This window comes from Micromesistius poutassou (genome assembly GCF_964030765.1).
Source record: "Micromesistius poutassou genome assembly, chromosome: 4".
Taxonomy (NCBI): domain Eukaryota; kingdom Metazoa; phylum Chordata; class Actinopteri; order Gadiformes; family Gadidae; genus Micromesistius; species Micromesistius poutassou.
Genome location: NC_140274.1, coordinates 1489509 through 1508453, shown reverse-complemented (window position 1 = coordinate 1508453; position 18945 = coordinate 1489509). Strand labels below are relative to the sequence as shown.

The following is an 18945-nucleotide window of genomic DNA, read 5'->3' as shown; positions in this document are numbered from 1 at the left end:
TTTATATATATAATTTAATATGACCCACTTGTTTTGTCTGTAACGACAGAAGTATAGAAGCATAAACTAAAGGCAAGTGATTATGTGCATGTTCAACAAATGATACCTCTAGTGCTGGATCCAATACAATTATTTAATCCCACATGAGCAAATCAAAAACACATCATTAAGTAGACATACCGTTTCAACCAGTGATGTTTATTTTCAGAGTTCAACTCACAATGTAGAACCTTCCTCTGATGCTCGCCCCACAGTTAGGACAACTGTTTAATTCAACGACTAGGACCCAATATATAAAAATAAAATAATTTATAGCTGTTTGGGAGTTAAACCCTTTGCTAACCCTGGAGTTACTGTATCATTTATGCAATAATGAATCCACTTTTCAACTTTAAAAACGATACTGAACATATGATGCCCAATTAAACCCAACAGAAACCAACAGTGAGCGCTTTGGTTGGCAGAACAGATCCGTCTGGAGGTCAGTCAGTCCGTCTGGAGGTCCGTCAGTCTGTCTGGAGGTCAGTCAGTCCGTCTGGAGGTCCGTCAGTCCGTCTGGAGGTCCGTCTGGAGGTCCGTCAGTCCGTCTGGAGGTCCGTCAGTCCGTCTGGAGGTCAGTCAGTCCGTCTGGAGGTCAGTCAGTCCGCCTGGAGGTCCGTCAGTCCGTCTGGAGGTCCGTCAGTCTGCCTGGAGGTCTGGAGGTCCGCCTGGAGGTCCGTCAGTCCGTCTGTAAACGGTTTATCCAGAGCAGTAGAACGGTTCCAGCAGCCTCCTCCGTTATGTAAACACTCAATCATCTACTTACAATTGAAAAATACAAAATAAGAATAAGCAAAAATTCCATATAACATTAGTCGTAATTAAAACACAAGTTTAATGTGATGTCAGTAACCAGGTGAGGAAGGGCTGGACATCAGCCAAGGTCGTTACAATCTGCATATTAAATAAACTCTCTCAATCTTTATACTCCATTTGAAAAATAGTATGCTACAGTTGTAGCATAAGCCGTGGTGTTGGACTTCAAGTGAGAGTAACTGGGGCCTCTGTGATGCTTATCCCAAGTGTTTGATGCAAAGTATTTCGATGGGTAGATAGCTGAGGTCTTCTGGGTCAGAGTGGGCTCTGCAAAGACACAACGGGAGCGATGAGCCAAGCTTTTAGTAAAAAAAACACTGATAAGTGACCGCAGCAAACACAGTTCACTTGTCAGGGTGAGTGATAAATGTATATTAATTCAGCAAATTGGAGAAAGAAAAAGCTGCAATAACCAGTAATGGGCAAGTGATGGTGCAGTTTCTGAACTTTAAATAGTATGGCGGGGTAAGGCTTCAGTAACATGAGTGAGACTCACAGTGTGGGCAGGTCATTCTCCATCGTCCACCATGCCTTTGATCTCCCCCTCTGCTCTCATCTAGAGAACATGGAAACACAATGTCAATGAACAGTGGAGCAAACACCCCAAAATCTGTCAATGGGCACCACCCCAATGTAATGGGATGGTCCTAAACGGCTGGTTCAATTAACCACCTGTTTAATTATAAAATTAACCACCTTCACCTGTTCTTAAGTGAGTACACGCCTTCATGAGAATATGAAGTAGCATTATTTATGCACAAAGCTTGTATATAAGTAGGCGTCCATTTCTGCAGAAGAGCGTTTCATAATAAAAGCCGCCAGGCAGAGGAAAAAAGTGCAGAAAACATAATCATTTGTCAAAACCATGTAATAGGAAACGTTTGGCCGAACAACATTCGATTTTTTCGCCAACGTATTTGACTCGTACGACAAGTGTAGACTACTCGTAGATTTGGTGTAATGGAAGCGCTTTACAATATTGCCAGACATTAAGCCATTCATACACAGTCACACACGCAGAGTCAACCACGCGGGGCGACCTTGTGCTCCCCAGCCAGGCCGCTCTACCTGCTGAGCTGCTGCCGCCCCACGAGTACCAGGTACCGAGAGCAGAGCTCACCTTGTACCAGGTACAGAGAGCAGAGCTCACCTTGTAACAGGTACAGAGAGCAGAGCTCACCTTGTAACAGGTACAGAGAGCAGAGCTCACCTTGTACCAGGTACCGAGAGCAGAGCTCACCTTGTACCAGGTACCGAGAGCAGAGCTCACCTTGTACCAGGTACCAAGAGCAGAGCTCACCTTGTACCAGGTACCGAGAGCAGAGCTCACCTTGTACCAGGTACCAAGAGCAGAGCTCACCTTGTACCAGGTACCAAGAGCAGAGCTCACCTTGTACCAGGTACCGAGAGCAGAGCTCACCTTGTCCAGCTCCTTCTGGGTGTCCTCCTCCATGCGCCGGATGTCGTCCATGGACAGGTCCACCCACTGGTCCAACGAGCAGAACAGCTGCCTGTGGAAGTTGTTAAACAGACGTGCCTCTTGCTGTGGAGAGGAGGAGGGATGTGAAGGAGAGAGGAGGGGTGAGCTGGACCAATGCAACACAATGGGATGAAACAAGGAGAGAAAAAGTTAATTACCTTATGGATTAAATTCTCCATTTTGCCTTGAATTACTCTCCATTTGAAATGGATCGTTACAAGCTTGTAAGCACACATGTGAGGGCAGCTGGTATTGTTCTGCAGCTCTGTCTGAAAGTTTGGTAATACAAAAACAGCTATTTTATTGTCAAACATTATGATATGGCAACTGCCAAACTTTATTATATGTCATGGTGGTACACTCACAGCCAGAGGTTCCAAAGCAATATTAGGCACAAGTTCTGCCCATGAAGTTACCTAGTAGTAATAGTAGTAGTAATAGTAGTAATAGTAGTAGTAATAGTAGTAGTAATAGTAGTAATAGTAGTAGTAGTAATAGTAGTAATAGTAGTAGTAATAGTAGTAGTAGTAGTAGTAATAGTAGTAGTAATAGTAGTAATAGTAGTAGTAATAGTAGTAGTAATAGTAGTAATAATAGTAGTAGTAATAGTAGTAGTAATAGTAGTAATAGTAGTAGTAATAGTAGTAATAGTAGTAGTAATAGTAGTAATAGTAGTAGTAATAGTAGTAATAGTAGTAGTAATAGTAGTAGTAATAGTAGTAATAGTAGTAGTAATAGTAGTAGTAATAGTAGTAATAGTAGTAGTAGTAATAGTAGTAGTAGTAATAGTAGTAGTAATAGTAGTAGTAATAGTAGTAGTAATAGTAGTAATAGTAGTAGTAATAGTAGTAGTAATAGTAGTAATAGTAGTAGTAATAGTAGTAGTAATAGTAGTAATAGTAGTAGTAGTAATAGTAGTAATAGTAGTAGTAATAGTAGTAATAGTAGTAGTAATAGTAGTAGTAATAGTAGTAATAGTAGTAGTAATAGTAGTAGTAATAGTAGTAATAGTAGTAGTAATAGTAGTAGTAATAGTAGTAATAGTAATAGTAGTAGTAATAGTAGTAGTAATAGTAGTAGTAATAGTAGTAGTAATAGTAGTAGTAATAGTAATAGTAGTAGTAATAGTAGTAGTAATAGTAGTAATAGTAGTAGTAGTAATAGTAGTAATAGTAGTAGTAATAGTAGTAGTAATAGTAGTAGTAATAGTAGTAGTAGTAATAGTAGTAGTAATAGTAGTAATAGTAGTAGTAATAGTAGTAGTAGTAATAGTAGTAGTAATAGTAGTAGCAGTAGTAGTAGTAGTAATAGTAGTAATAGTAGTAGTAATAGTAGTAATAGTAGTAGTAATAGTAGTAGTAATAGTAGTAGTAGTAATAGTAGTAATAGTAGTAGTAATAGTAGTAATAGTAGTAGTAATAGTAGTAATAGTAGTAGTAATAGTAGCACCAAGCAGAGCGTCACAGACTGGGAGCACTGGTTTATGAAGTACCTTCCAGTTGGGTCCCAGGGGCCCTCGGCCGGTCTTCTTCGATACGAAGGTGGCAGGATCTTCATCCGGCTTGTAATCCTGCATAAACAACATCAACAAGAAGGCTTTAAAAACAACTTAAACACCTTGAAACAGAGCGACCCACAAAGGAATCAGAGACACCAAGCAGGTCTTCACTGAATGACTTCAACCGACCCCCCCCTTTAGGAGACGCGTTGGTCCAGTGGAACACGCTCTCACCTAGACCTACCTTCTGTCCTACTTGAGTTCGGTCAGCGATGTCGATGTGAATCACCTCGGCCTTCTTCCAGTCATCAGGGTCTAGTCCGTGAACCTGCAGCGGGGCCATGCACCTCCATGGTTACCATGGATATTAAAGGAGAACCAACCCTGAAACCACTTACGTGATCTGGATTAATCCTGGTCCAAATCACCACTCAAATGCACCATGTTTTGAAAATGTAGGATCAGATCTAAGTATGAACCCTTCTGTACGTTGCATGCTATTGAACGTGCGACATTTTTTAAACTTTAAAAAGTGCCCGAAAATAGACCACAGAAGCAATGGAATCATTTTAAAATCAAACACTTAGTATACTGTGCAACGAGGCATTGGGACTACAGGCTCCACGTTGAGTCGTCTTACATTGTCCGTCTGTCCCATGTCGGGCTTGTGCCACGTCTCGATCTTGATGAAGAAGTTCTCACCCATGTATTCATTCTGTAGGGGAGAGGGTTGATAAAGTGAGTCAGTTCTGTGCACACACACGTGAAATCAAGCCACACACACACACACACACACACACACACACACACACACACACACACACACACACACACACACACACACACACACACACACACACACACACACACACACACACACACACACACACACACACACTAAACTCTGGGCTGCAGTACTTACAGTTAGAACTGGATCAGTGTGAGGAGAGGGAGGTCACGGCAGGTGGTCGGGACAGGAAGGACAAGAAACACACTCCTTTACATTTGTAGTATCGCACCAATACCAAGAGAACAGTTCTGCGCTGGCAGAAGCACTACAACACTCTTTAATGTCGGTGGAGTGCAGTCAGTCTTCTAACTTCATGTTTCTATTGTCCGAGCGTGTTCATGTGTATGATATATGATATGAGCTTTTAATCTGTTTCCTTGTTTGTAAACTGCCTGACTGAGATCACCCTATGAGGGACAGATAAAGGTTGGGTCCCTCAGAGTTCATTCTTTAAACTGCAGTCACAGTAAGAAACACCACTGGTCACCAGCCTGTTGAAGGATGTGGCCGGTGTGCTAAGAGCCCAGGTTAATTGTTGACATTGTCCAGGTGAAAAGCAGGATTTGTATTCAACAAACAGCCTGTGGCAGTATTGGTCCGGTCCTACACTGGGCAGCTGGCGAGCCGCTGAAACATAGTCTGTGTGAATACTGTTTAAATACAGCCTCAGCATGCTGTGTTTCCACACACAACGCTGATGGCCAACCAGGGCCGTTAATATGCAGGTACCTATATATATATATATATATATATATATATATATATAAAGACAAAAGATACAGCTCTGGAAGCTGCTAAGCACTCGTTAGTGTTTCATAAAGGATAGATCAATTAATCACCAATTCCGGAACCCATCTAGAAGCCATCATAAATCATGGCTGATTTATATCTGGACTTTGAACACGTCAACAGTTATCCTGGGTTCTTCACAAACTTGCCAAATCCTTAAACCTTATTCAAAATTGTGGCTGCGGCAGACAATTACCTGTTCCACCATCTCATTTACTGTGTGTAACAATACATGTACATAAAATACACACATACACCTGTACGTGCGTGCGTGCCTTACTTGTTCGACAATATGGATAGGCATTCCAGGCCTTCTCGTGAACCTCAAGAGAACCTTTGGGTGCCAGCGCACGAAGAAATTTGGGAACTTTACTGCAGACAAAAAAGAAATGGATTCAGAATGGAGTGACACCTCTTGTTCCCAGATGCTCATGTGATCACACCATTACGAGTCCAGTCTTGTAAAGCCGATAGGGGGACCCCTTCAGCGCTAGGACCACCTGGTGACGGACAGACGTACCTCTGCAGGTAGTAGATCTTGTGCGTGTACTGCCCCTTCTCGCCGTCCTTCTCGTAGGGCTCGTTGATCAGCACCTTCACGCCCTCGCCCCCGCCCGTCTCGTTCTTACTGGCCTCCGCCACGGCGTACAGCTGACCCACCTGGTACTGCACGCACACACACCAGGGACACACACAAGCAACGCAAACAATGACACACGCACAAGCAAAACAAAGCGGAGAAGAGTGGGGACCACAACAGCCACAGGGCGGGGCCGCCGGCCCGCGTGACCACACGACCTGACCTCCGCTAACCACTTCCTCCTCCTTATCGGAGACACCGACTTCAGCACTAGAGACACAATTGAGACACACACACACACACACACACACACACACACACACACACACACACACACACACACACACACACACACACACACACACACACACACACACACACACACACACACCCCTCCCCCCCCTCTGAGCTGGGTGACATCAGTGGAGAATGAGTCATAATGACAGTAATAGCGCTGGGCTGAGACGTGGCGGAGTTGCCCTGTGAGTCACAGGGGCAGAGCCACAGAGGGTTGAGTCAACACACTGTGTAGGAGTCAACACAGAATCACCAGGACACCGTTCAGGCCCCCACACAACCACCAGAACAGTCTGGTGAGCTCCCTGACCTGAGTCTGTTGGCTGTGTGCTGTGACCTGAGTCTGTTGGGTGTGTGACCTGAGTCTGTTGGGTGTGTGACCTGAGTCTGTTGGGTGTGTGACCTGAGTCTGTTGGGTGTGTGACCTGAGTCTGTTGGGTGTGTGACCTGAGTCTGTTGGCTGTGTGCTGTGACCTGAGTCTGTTGGCTGTGTGCTGTGACCTGAGTCTGTTGGGTGTGTGACCTGAGTCTGTTGGGTGTGTGACCTGAGTCTGTTGGGTGTGTGCTGTGACCTGAGTCTGTTGGGTGTGTGACCTGAGTCTGTTGGGTGTGTGACCTGAGTCTGTTGGCTGTGTGCTGTGACCTGAGTCTGTTGGGTGTGTGACCTGAGTCTGTTGGGTGTGTGTTGTGACCTGAGTCTGTTGGGTGTGTGACCTGAGTCTGTTGGGTGTGTGACCTGAGTCTGTTGGCTGTGTGCTGTGACCTGAGTCTGTTGGCTGTGTGACCTGAGTCTGTTGGCTGTGTGCTGTGACCTGAGTCTGTTGGGTGTGTGACCTGAGTCTGTTGGGTGTGTGCTGTGACCTGAGTCTGTTGGGTGTGTGCTGAGACCTGAGTCTGTTGGGTGTGTGACCTGAGTCTGTTGGGTGTGTGCTGTGACCTGAGTCTGTTGGGTGTGTGACCTGAGTCTGTTGGGTGTGTGCTGTGACCTGAGTCTGTTGGGTGTGTGCTGAGACCTGAGTCTGTTGGGTGTGTGACCTGAGTCTGTTGGGTGTGTGACCTGAGTCTGTTGGCTGTGTGCTGTGACCTGAGTCTGTTGGGTGTGTGACCTGAGTCTGTTGGGTGTGTGCTGTGACCTGAGTCTGTTGGGTGTGTGACCTGAGTCTGTTGGGTGTGTGACCTGAGTCTGTTGGGTGTGTGACCTGAGTCTGTTGGGTGTGTGACCTGAGTCTGTTGGCTGTGTGCTGTGACCTGAGTCTGTTGGGTGTGTGACCTGAGTCTGTTGGGTGTGTGCTGTGACCTGAGTCTGTTGGGTGTGTGACCTGAGTCTGTTGGGTGTGTGACCTGAGTCTGTTGGGTGTGTGACCTGAGTCTGTTGGGTGTGTGCTGTGGTCGGTCCGACCGCCTTTTCTCGCCAGACTGTCTGACGACCGATAACCTGGTTGTGTGTCAGGGCCTTTAAACACATCAACATATGGTGGACAATCACATTTAATCTGACCTTCCATCTTCATTAACATAAACAACAACAATATTCTCCTATACTATATTTATTTATTAAGTTATAAATAAATATCTGCATCTAGCCTGGCAGGGCTAGATGCAGTCTCTAAGCCCTCATACAGAGTCCTGATGCAGTCTCTAAGCCCTCATACAGAGCCCTGGATGCAGTCTCTAAGCCCTGATACAGAGCCCTGATGCAGTCTCTAAGCCCTCATACAGAGCCCTGGATGCAGTCTCTAAGCCCTGATACAGAGCCCTGATGCAGTCTCTAAGCCCTCATACAGAGCCCTGGATGCAGTCTCTAAGCCCTCATACAGAGCCCTGGATGCAGTCTCTAAGCCCTGATACAGAGCCCTGATGCAGTCTCTAAGCCCTCATACAGAGTCCTGATGCAGTCTCTAAGCCCTCATACAGAGCCCTGGATGCAGTCTCTAAGCCCTCATACAGAGTCCTGATGCAGTCTCTAAGCCCTCATACAGAGTCCTGATGCAGTCTCTAAGCCCTCATACAGAGTCCTGATGCAGTCTCTAAGCCCTGATACAGAGCCCTGGATGCAGTGCTTCTGTCTCTGGCGCAGTGACAGAAGCAGGCGGGCGGTGGCCTCATATTTCTGCGGCGTGGATGCTCCCGTGTGTCGCTGTGAGCGACTAGGATCTCAGGAATGCCACCTGACGTGTAGAACCAGTGTGTGCGTGTGTCACGTTGGCCTCAACCGTCTGATCCATCAAAGACAACAGCGACGACAAAGACCAGTTGAACAGTTTCACGGTACTGGTCTGGTTCAGCCAGAGTGTTGTTGTTTTGGCTTTTTTCAGATGAATCGGTAGGCAGTGACAAGTCAGCATGACAGACTCTGCCATGGTACCACCTCCTCATAACATAAGGCCTATTTCTGAGTGTTATTCAGAACATAACATTCCCAAGGTAAATAAAGTATATCTCCACAACTGTCAGGGCAATAACATGAAATATTGGTACAAAAAGAAAAGATAACACCTGTGAGACTGCAGGTGAAATAATCAATGTGGATACTACCCGGTAAGAGTGAACGAAGCTAGAACACAGCATAGGTTGAATAATTCATTTCTGCTTGAAATAAACGTCATGTTTTAGATTAAATACAACTAAGTGCATTATCAGTTGGTCGCCCTCTTACTCTATAGGCCCACAGAACAAGAGCTGAGCTGAGTAAAGAGAGCAGAGATACTGAGGTTTTAGTAGAGGTAGTAGGTTTAGGCAGATCTCCAAATAATCAATAAATCCAAGGGAGATTTGACAATATCAACTTGATGAAATACAAACAGGTATCTTCAGAACCTAATTTACAGCTTTGACACTTGACCCCTCAATTGAAAGGTCAGGTCGAATAGAATTGAATGAGACCAAGCCAAACAAAGTAGCAGTAGCACCTAAGGCCATCAGAGAGTGACAAACAATGAGTGCTGTTATTGGTTGGTGGCCGGTGGGGTGGACTGTTGGAATCAGTGGAGTCTCAGCTTTCATTTTTTGTTTGTGTAGATCAAATCACGAGAAAAATATCACTTTGGCTGTGCATGTGAGCAGTTCTCTGCAACTATTTTTGTAACGTGCTTCATATTTTGTTTGGGGGTTGGAATTTTCTTTTGTTTAGTCAATAATGGTTATGATAGACTAAAAGTTAAATATAATCTCTCTAGGGGTGTCTCAAATGGCTTTTTTGTTTAAATAAAGCTTAAATAAATGCCTTGAAACGTCTTTGCACATTTTGGTGGGGGGGCTTTACCTGGATATGGGCCAGAAGCAGGGGAAGGGCGTTAGGTGAAAACAAGAATGAAGTATAGCAAGACTGATACTCCCTCAGGCTTAAGACCCACAACACATCTTTAACAACACTTCAGAGACTCAAGACTCAATGGTAAATGTAGGCTAACTAGGGGAGAAAAATGTATAAATAAATAACTTGATTAATGTAATAATCGCAATTATTATCTTCTGTGATTCAGAATAAATTCCACAACTTCCTTTTATTTGATTTAAATGTCTTATGTTTACATTTCTGCATTTATATTATTGCAATCTGTTGATATAACCTTTTCATAGCACAAAGCGGACTGGAGTAAATTGGAGATCCTGTGTTCCCTGAACATAGACACCCATAAGTACTCAATCAACCATCGACTTTGAATCCAATTCTGACCCCAAGAAACTAAACCGGCCAGTGGTTCCAACTTTGAACAGTCATGTACCCTCTGTGACGATTGGCATCCTACAGAGCAGCCCCAGCAAACAGACAGCTCACTGAAAGGTTTGGTTCTTAATTCTGCTGACAAACAACATTTGAATGGGCATTTTCATATACACACAACATATAAAAACAAGACCAAGAGTAAACTGTGTAGATCTTTCAGTGATTTAGTTTCCTGTCATAGATAAAAGGAAGGGGAGTATTGCAACACTGGGTGGGTGCATACATTTCTTTTTGGGACTGAGACTTCCAGGTCAGCCACAGGACTGTGTGGGAAGTGAAATCCCAGATTGATTTTGAGCACCCCCTTGATCAATCCACCTATTCCACTTTGACAAACGCTGCCCTAAGTGGTTGAGAAAAGGATAATAATACCCCAAGTCATTCTCAAAGCACACAGAAAAAAACACATTTGCTTACTGTGATATTAGCTTAAGGCAACGTGCCTCTCTTCAGTGAGACCACGAAGCAGAGGCACCAGCAGGCTGGCCCTGCCCTCATGGCCTCACTCAAACACCCCTCCTGTCAGCGTAGTTACCAATCCTACTATGGCCACGCCAAGACCCTCCCTACTCTGTGATTGGCCGGGTTTCATGCAACTCATCTGGACGCTTTAGAACTCTACGGTACCCTCGCTGTGAGCCTTCGAGAGCGTCACAAAAGAGCCCTAACCCTAACCCTAATCCTAACCCTAACCCTAATCCTAACCCTAACTACAGCAGCTAATATCAAGCCAGTAAAAGTGCGGTAATCTAATCCATAGACAGTAGAATCAAAGATAGGGGTGACGTGTGTGACGGACCAATCAGAAATAGAGGCGGGCGTGTCTTTCCAGGATAACGGCGTGGCCATAGTAGGATTCGTAATTCGTACCCATGGGCAATGATCCTCATTTTCAGTTGCAGTTTAATTCATAGCTTTTCCTCCCTGAGTCATCCTGTGCAGTGGTAACCCGTTTTACCGGAAATGACTCCCATCACACAAAGGCATCGGTATTTAACAGGTACTTAGTCCACGGAGGTGCAGGCACACCAGTAGTTCTGGTTTGGCTGAGGTACAACCAAGTTCATTGAACATTCATCGTTCTCGCCAAAGCGGCTTTCATGGGACAAATTGACGGGTTCATTGTGAAGAACAATGTTCTAATGTACTAGTGGTATTTACACAGCTTTGCTCTTGTCAGTTGACGCTCAGAAAATCTCATTAACTGATGCAAGCTTAAATCCATGCATAAAAACATACAAAGAAAAACCTTTCTGACATAGTAGCTCATTATTCAGGTTTAAAGCCCAGATAATGGAATGGTTTCTTTGGAAGCAATGGGAGAGAGAGAAGGTGAGAAGAGGAAGGGGACTGGAGAAAGATGATGACATTGTAAAGTTGGACAGTAGGTCGATAGAGTCCTTACCTCTTCCACGGATATGGGCAGGACCACACGGCTGGAAAAATAGAGACAAGAAAAGGAGATTCATTAGGATTTTCCCTATCAACACTGAAAGAGGAAGCGCAGTAGTGGTTTAAGCCTATGGGCCGAGCACAGTGAAACGCTGGCTCAGCACTGAGTCAGCGTGACCTTTGGTCCAAGTGGATTGCGTCTTGGAAGAGTCCATGGTCTTCACATCCATGTGACCCTGTTTCCTCACAGTTTGTTTAATTTAATCTGACTTATACCTTGTTAGTCAGTAGGTTAGCCCCCTTTTGAGTAATTCTACAATTTAAGGACATTTTGGACCAGAGAGGTTGTTAGGGTTGTTCATAAAGCAGGTTGTATCTTGCACTATGAATGTAAATGTAAATATCCATCTTCTGTCTTGGTGTAACCTACATCATGTCGGTCTTGTGTGCTATGATACAGTAGCCATTTAATGGCCAACTGTTGCTGGTCCACTGAGACCTGAATATTTCATTAGAAACAGATCAGTGTGGCAGTGGGGCTGGCTTAAAGCCTCACAGTGGCTTTTAGAAACATGACAAGACTTCACATCATGCAGCACTCATTCATCTGCACTGGTCGTCTGCATCCACCATACTTTAAACAATTGTGGAAACATTATTTCCCTTTGGTCAGGAAAGACTCCCAAAACAGGTTGAGATGGTTATTAGTGCCTGCTTGAGACTGTCTTGGTGGTGCGTAAGGGTATATACATCACCCTCGAAAATGATGAATGAAAAAACGGAAATAACACCTGTCTGCCATCAGGTGACCCTGGACTGGGCCTATCTACAGTGTGTGTGTGTGTGTGTGTGTGTGTGTGTGTGTGTGTGTGTGTGTGTGTGTGTGTGTGTGTGTGTGTGTATGTATATATATATATATATATATATATATATATATATATATATATTCGCCTACACCTACTAGATACACTCACCTATCAGCCTATCAGTAGGTCTAACCTTAAATCAATGAAGAACGCTTAACACCTTTTAGTATACATTCATATATATATATATATATATATATATATATATATATATATATATGAAGAACGCTTAACAGCTTTTAGTATACATTCAACATTGATCGGACCTCACTGTTCGTTGGGAATCCGGATCTACAAAAACATCCAGGGAAAGTTGCGCTGCATTCTCATTCCATGGTCTATCTCTGGTAACTACGTTCGTATTGTTCGATTAGGGTCTACTTACAATTCTTTGATGAGCATTGTGATTGTCCTTTCCGTCCAAAAGCAGCATACACACTAATGTAGTCCAAAGGCTTCCTTGTTGGTCGACAGCGCCGGTCCTAGAGTTTGGAGTTGTATTGGGTTTCTTCCTGAAAGATGCGCTTTGTAGAAAGGGGCGGGGCGTGGAGGATCGGACCGCCCCCGCAGCTCCAGGTGATACTTCTGTTAGCTCCACGTGATACCGCGTGTGTGTGTGTGTGTGTGTGTGTGTGTGTGTGTGTGTGTGTGTGTGTGTGTGTGTGTGTGTGTGTGTGTGTGTGTGTGTGTGTGTGTGTGTGTGTGTGTTACTCCAGGTGATAGTGTGTGTGTGTGTGTGTGTGTGTGTGTGTGTGTGTGTGTGTGTGTGTGTGTGTGTGTTACTCCAGGTGGTTGTGTGTGTGTGTGTGTGTGTGTGTGTGTGTGTGTGTGTGTGTGTGTGTGTGTGTGTGTTACTACAGGTGATACTGTGTGTGTGTGTGTGTGTGTGTATGTTACTCTAGGTGGTTGTGTGTGTGTGTGTGTGTGTGTGTGTGTGTGTGTGTGTGTGTGTGTGTGTGTGTGTGTGTGTATGTTACTCTAGGTGGTTGTGTGTGTGTGTGTGTGTGTGTGTGTGTGTGTGTGTGTGTGTGTGTGTGTGTGTGTGTTACTACAGGTGATACTGTGTGTGTGTGTGTGTGTGTGTGTGTGTGTGTGTGTGTGTGTGTGTGTGTGTGTGTGTGTGTGTTACTACAGGTGATACTGTGTGTGTGTGTGTGTGTGTGTGTGTGTGTGTGTGTTACTACAGGTGATACTGTGTGTGTGTGTGTGTGTGTGTGTGTGTGTGTGTGTGTGTGTGTGTGTGTGTGTGTGTTACTACAGGTGATACTGTGTGTGTGGGGGGGGTGTGGTAGAGGCCATCCCTGTCATCACATCAGTCTAGTTGGACTACTTTCTTTGTCAACACTGCTTCTTTCCAGTCTTGTTTGACCACTTATACATCGGATGAAGTCTTTGGAATAAAAGACAAAGGAGTTTCTCTCCTGAATTCTCCAAAGTGGTGTTCATTCATTCAATAAAGTTGTCCAACCTACAAGCGATGTTACACATGTTAAAATAAGAAGACATCTCAGCTATATTCAACCTACTGTATATTCCATAATGTTATGTTCCAACAATTGTTTTAATTTCACGTATTTTTCCCTATCAAAAGATATAGTAGGTATAGAAAATGAATAGGTTTACAAAGACTTAATGTAGAATGGTGATAAAAACACAACACACCGTCTTTACAAATGATTATGTTTATTTTGCATTACGTAGTTCCTTTTTTTCTCTCAGTGGAAACAATTAAAAACATAAATCAATATTTCAATGACTGTGGCTAATGTAGAATAACACAATATAAAATCATAGAAGTCATAGGAGAAAAATAATTTGCACAAGAAAAGTGGGAGTCAACAAAGGCATTGGTGATTGAACTGAACATCACATTTCACATTGTCACAGACAATGAAATACCCCAGGTACCTGTCTCCGGATATGAAACATTTAGGCTTATCAATCGATAATCAAAACATAAATTATTGTCATACCAGGGGGAGAGCGATGTCCAGGGAGTGATGTAATTGAAAGAGGAGACATTTAAGATATGGCAGTAGGCCTATAAGAAAATTGCTGATAAGATATATATTCTGAGGGAATTAAAATATATTGCCTGGTAACTCACACTTTCTCTTATCAGCCATCTGCTGGCTCCTTCAATCCTTTTAAACTGACCAAAGTAACATGGTTAGATCGGAACGCAACAAGGCCCTTACTTTGTGAGTTTGCTGACCTCTAGAGGTTAAAAACATTTCTAAGAAGGTTAAATACGTGCCAAGCAGATGTGGCTGCTCTGTGATTGCATGGCCAACACGTCTTACATTAAAACAGTCTCAAAATCTGACTACAGTGAAAATAAATACATAACAAGTGTATCACACTGTACGGATAAACTTTAAAACAAGTTATTCCATTATAAAGGAGCTCTGGAGGTTCTCAAATCCCTTGAATTATTTTACAATTACCATGTTTGATGTGTTTCAACCTTCAGGTCGCAGCAAACTCCCAAAATATTCATCTAGTGTGTCTTATGAGCTCCTCTTTAGAGACAGCCTTCACACTGCTGGTCTGGGTGGCCTCGGTTTGGGGGCACATCGAGGCCATTGGGGATGAATTGCCAGGCAAGTGAAGAAGCCGTATATCTATCAATATATCACATTCATAGTGCTGGGCTATAGTAAGAACATCATTTTTTCCGTATACCTGCATCTCCTGCTCCTCACAGCAGGTCGGCCAAGAGAACACAGTCTGTTCACAAGAGCGTAACATGCTGCTCAGAGAACAGCCTCTCCTGGCTCCTTAAAAGGTTAATAAACGCATGCGATCTGCTTCATGTCATGATGAAAAGGTTCTAGAATCTACGCAGTTATTCGTGTGAGACTGACGGTGTGTTTCTTTGACAGAGAGACAAGACTCTTCCACTAGTTTTCCTGAATATAAAAAGGTGCATTCCATTTGTTAAGCAGTTCTTTTCTATGTATATAAAAATAAACATTTGCATTCTTTATGTATGTATTTTTGTAACGGTGCACATTTCAAAGAAGTAAAGGAACCATATGAGGGCCTGTGGCAGGATACATGGTGCATAGGGCAGGATAGATGGTGCATAGACCATGGTACATGGTGCATAGACCATGATACATAGACCATGGTACATGGTGCATAGACCATGGTACATGGTGCATAGACCATGATACATAGACCATGGTACATGGTGCATAGACCATGGTACATGGTGCATAGACCATGCACAACGAGATCCCGTCCACTGCAGGGGGGCTTCCATTCTCCACGTCTACGTTGCGTTCATTACCCCCCCCCATGAGTCTTGTGTCTCATCTGTATTTAGGTGTGTATTAGTGAGTGTGTGTATCGTTCCACGGGGGCGTTTGTGTATTTCCATTGTATTACACAACTACAGCAGGCTGCTACCATAGTAACGGCCCAGCAGACTCCAGGTTGGGATAGGTGGAGCCAGAGGGCGGGGCTTGTGTCCTGCTTTAACCGTCAGAAGGAGAGGGAAGGAAAGGAAGAGCCAAACAAAACCTGTTCTGGACCTCAGCCACCAATCACAAGGCTCCTGCACAATGACACACAACCTGCTGGAGGAGCGCACTGCTTGTACCACTGTGGATGTGCCCCTCAGCGAGCCTGCTCTGACTCCAAGCAGCATTTAAACCTTATTCAAGCAGTTTCAGTGTAGCTTTCTATTGAGGGGCAGCCAAACCAATGAACTAGTTGATATATATATATATATATATATATATGCGTAGCTCAATGGAAGTGAGATTACACAATTGAAACAGTTGCAGATCTACTGTGGCCTTTCTTTCATGTTGACTCAACAGTTCAGCCTGTGTCCCTCAGATATGGCTTGTAGCTTAATCTGGTATTTCAACTAGCACCTTTTCGGACTTAAAGATTACCGTCATGTACCTGTTTAGTCATGTAAAAAATAAAATAACTAGGACAGGTGACCATGGATACTATTATTGCTACAGGGAAACAAGGACATGTGTGTAGCAGTAAAAGAAACACAAACTACAGAAGAAAACAATAAGAACGCATCTCCCTGATTCTCTTCTCGCGTGCACTACTCCTACTGCCACTCAAAACCAGAGAAATATCCTCTTCTGCATCAGCCTCCGTGTTCAACATCCATCTCTGAAATGATAGTTCATTGAAAAAATAAAGAAACATTTGTGAACTGCAGCCTAGTCTGGTCTAAGTAGAGAACCCAGTGAACTGTGAGCACCAGACAGTCAGAACCCGACTCCCACTCTGACCCCTGGAGCCTGACTGTCTACTGTTTGAACTGCATGGCCTCATTTCTCCCCTGTGTGAACTGTAGTCCATACACACCATGATGGACAGTAGGTAGGAGTGCAGTGGCACCTTATTGCTGGTATAGGAAAAGCCAAAAAACAAAGACCAACATGAGAGTCACCAGCAGCCTTGAAAGCAGTGTCTTTGTCACACTGCTACCACGGGGACAGTCAGAGTCCCGTTGGACGGTGGAGCTCCGTCAGTGTGGTGGAGGAGGATGTTGGGGGGGGGGGAGGGGGAGTAGAGCCCCTGAATACATTACATCAAAGCTGCGTGTCAACAACAATTACATCAACAACAAGAAGGTTCCGCCAGAGCAGCCTAGAGGAGGTGCGGTCTGACGGCCAGCCAGCCGGCGCGTCCCGCAGAGCTGCTCACAAAGCCTTTCCCCGTGTCGGTTCATCAAAGTAACGTAAACCATCACACACACATCCCAGAACAATGGTTGAATCATCCTGCTCTCTGACAAAGAGTAACGACCAAAACACTCCACCAGCGATCCGATCCCCAGACTCTGATCACCATACGAGGACAGGCAGGTGGACAACACTTTGGTGTGCTGCACTGAATGGCCAACACCACTGTGTCCTTACTATCCTCATGGCTGCTGCTCACCAGGGGTTATGGATGGAGCTCACTGGGGCAGAAGGACGTTTGGGGGAGCAGTATATCATATCATATATTCTCTCTTCTTCTAAACAAAATCCAGAGGTTGGTGATTGGTGGATACATTACCCCCCTTGCATGTGCCGGCAACTTTAGGCAGGTTCATCACCTCCATGTCTAATACCTCCAGCTGTTTTCTTCAACAGATGTGTGTGTGTGTGTGTGTGTGTCAAGTCAGTGCAGACAGCAGAGGGCCAAACGTCTCGTGTCACTGTGCACAAACGGTCCTGTGTGACCCAGCGGGCTCCAGAGTGGCGTCACTCACTGTGTGTGTGTGTGTGTGTGTGTGTGTGTGTGTGTTTGGGGGACTGTGAGGAGACTAGTGCGGCTGAATACACTTTCAGACAATACAAGAAAAGAGAGGATGAGAGGAACGACCACATGAACAGAAGATGGAGAGCAGTCCTCTTCTCCCCCCCCTCTCCACAGTCCTCTCCCCCCCCTCTCCACAGTCCTCCCCCCCTCCCTCTCCACAGTCCTCCCCCCCCCTCTCCACAGTCCTCCCCCCCCCCTCTCCACAGGGCCTCTCTCCCACCTCAGGGGGCCAGAGATCACTAGACGAAGACCTCAGGCTTGATGGCGTCGGCGTCGGCGCCCTGGCCCGCGGCGTTGATGTGGGCGTAGGCCTTGGGGTCGTCGTGGCGCTCCTCCCTGAGGCGCGTCAGGTGGCGGCTGTGGCACAGCAGGTAGAGCGGCAGGCAGAAGCCCAGCAGGCTGAGGCCCAGCAGCCCCACGTTGACCTGAGGGAGGAGGACACACCCTGAGACACAGAGGCTGCGCCTGACAAACAGCAAATACAACCAGGGCTCCTCCCCAGTGTTTCAGCTGCACCCCAACCGCACTACGGAGGAGAAAGGGGGAGGAGCCGGCGGCGTGCGGCGGCCGGTGTGGTGCGCACGGAGGGATACTCAGCACAGAGCGTCGGCGGGCGTACCCAGAGGGGGTCTCCCTGCAGCGGGCCCACCATGGCCATGAACAGGGGCTGCTGCAGCAGGGCGAACAGCGCGCTGATCAGGGACTGCATGCCCGTCAGACTGCCGAACTGGGAGGACGGGTAGCTGGCAGGGACAAACAGCACAATGAGAAACACTGCGTGATCCAGGGAACCGACGCTGTGACAGAGGACAGGGGACTTACACAGCTGCGTAGAGGCCTCCGACCGCAGAGTGGATGAACCCTCTCACCACGGTGTGCAAAATAAAAGACAAAATCTGGAGATCAGAAGAACAAAATCGACCACGTGGGTTAAGAAATGTAATATAGTACACGTAGTATCAAGTGTGGCCACCAGGTGGCAATGAAGTGCTTCCAAAGAGCATCAGCTGCATTGTAATGTGTCTCTCAGGGCTGAACATGATGTTTTATATTTCACTCCCTTCAAGATAGTACTAGTCTCTCTCTCTCTCTCTCTCTCTCTCTCTCTCTCTCTCTCTCTCTCTCTCTCTCTCTCTCTCTCTCTCGCTCTGCAGTGCTGTGTACACGCGTGCGTGCGTGCGTGCGTGCGTGCGTGCATTGCGTGCGTGCGTGCGTGCGTGCGTGCGTGCGTGTGCGTGTGTGTGTGTGTGTGTGTGTGCGTGGTGCGTGCGTGCGTGCGTGCGTGCGTGTACCTGTAGGGGCAGGTTGGGGACGATGCAGGTGAAGCCAAACGCCACCAGCAGCAGGTTGGTGAAGATGAAGGCCCGCGTGGCGTTGGTGAT

At 45.5% G+C, this 18945-nt stretch overlaps 2 protein-coding genes across 2 annotated transcripts in view; both read right to left on the bottom strand.

The window, feature by feature from the left end:
* Positions 1–206: 206 nt before the first annotated feature.
* Positions 207–12772, bottom strand: LOC311342356 (phosphatidylinositol transfer protein alpha isoform-like). The gene is made up of 12 exons (XM_084467203.1): positions 12660–12772; positions 11422–11452; positions 5933–6078; positions 5651–5784; positions 4756–4763; positions 4474–4548; positions 4078–4161; positions 3828–3905; positions 2494–2604; positions 2276–2398; positions 1352–1411; positions 207–1122 (listed from the first exon to the last, which is right to left on the bottom strand). The coding sequence occupies exons 1-11, from the start codon at positions 12674–12676 to the stop codon at positions 1364–1366; spliced, it is 855 nt and encodes a 284-aa protein (XP_084323329.1). The 5' UTR covers positions 12677–12772; the 3' UTR covers positions 207–1122; positions 1352–1363.
* Positions 12773–17746: 4974 nt separating this feature from the next.
* LOC311342355 (large neutral amino acids transporter small subunit 4-like) overlaps positions 17747–18945 on the bottom strand; it is a 14901-nt gene continuing 13702 nt past the window's right edge. The window contains exons 6-9 of the mRNA XM_084467202.1: positions 18856–18945; positions 18386–18459; positions 18183–18306; positions 17747–17988 (exon numbers count right to left, since the gene is read on the bottom strand). Coding sequence (XP_084323328.1) covers positions 17803–17988; positions 18183–18306; positions 18386–18459; positions 18856–18945 — 474 coding nt within the window. The 3' untranslated portion in view covers positions 17747–17802. The remainder of the gene's footprint in view (positions 17989–18182; positions 18307–18385; positions 18460–18855) is intronic.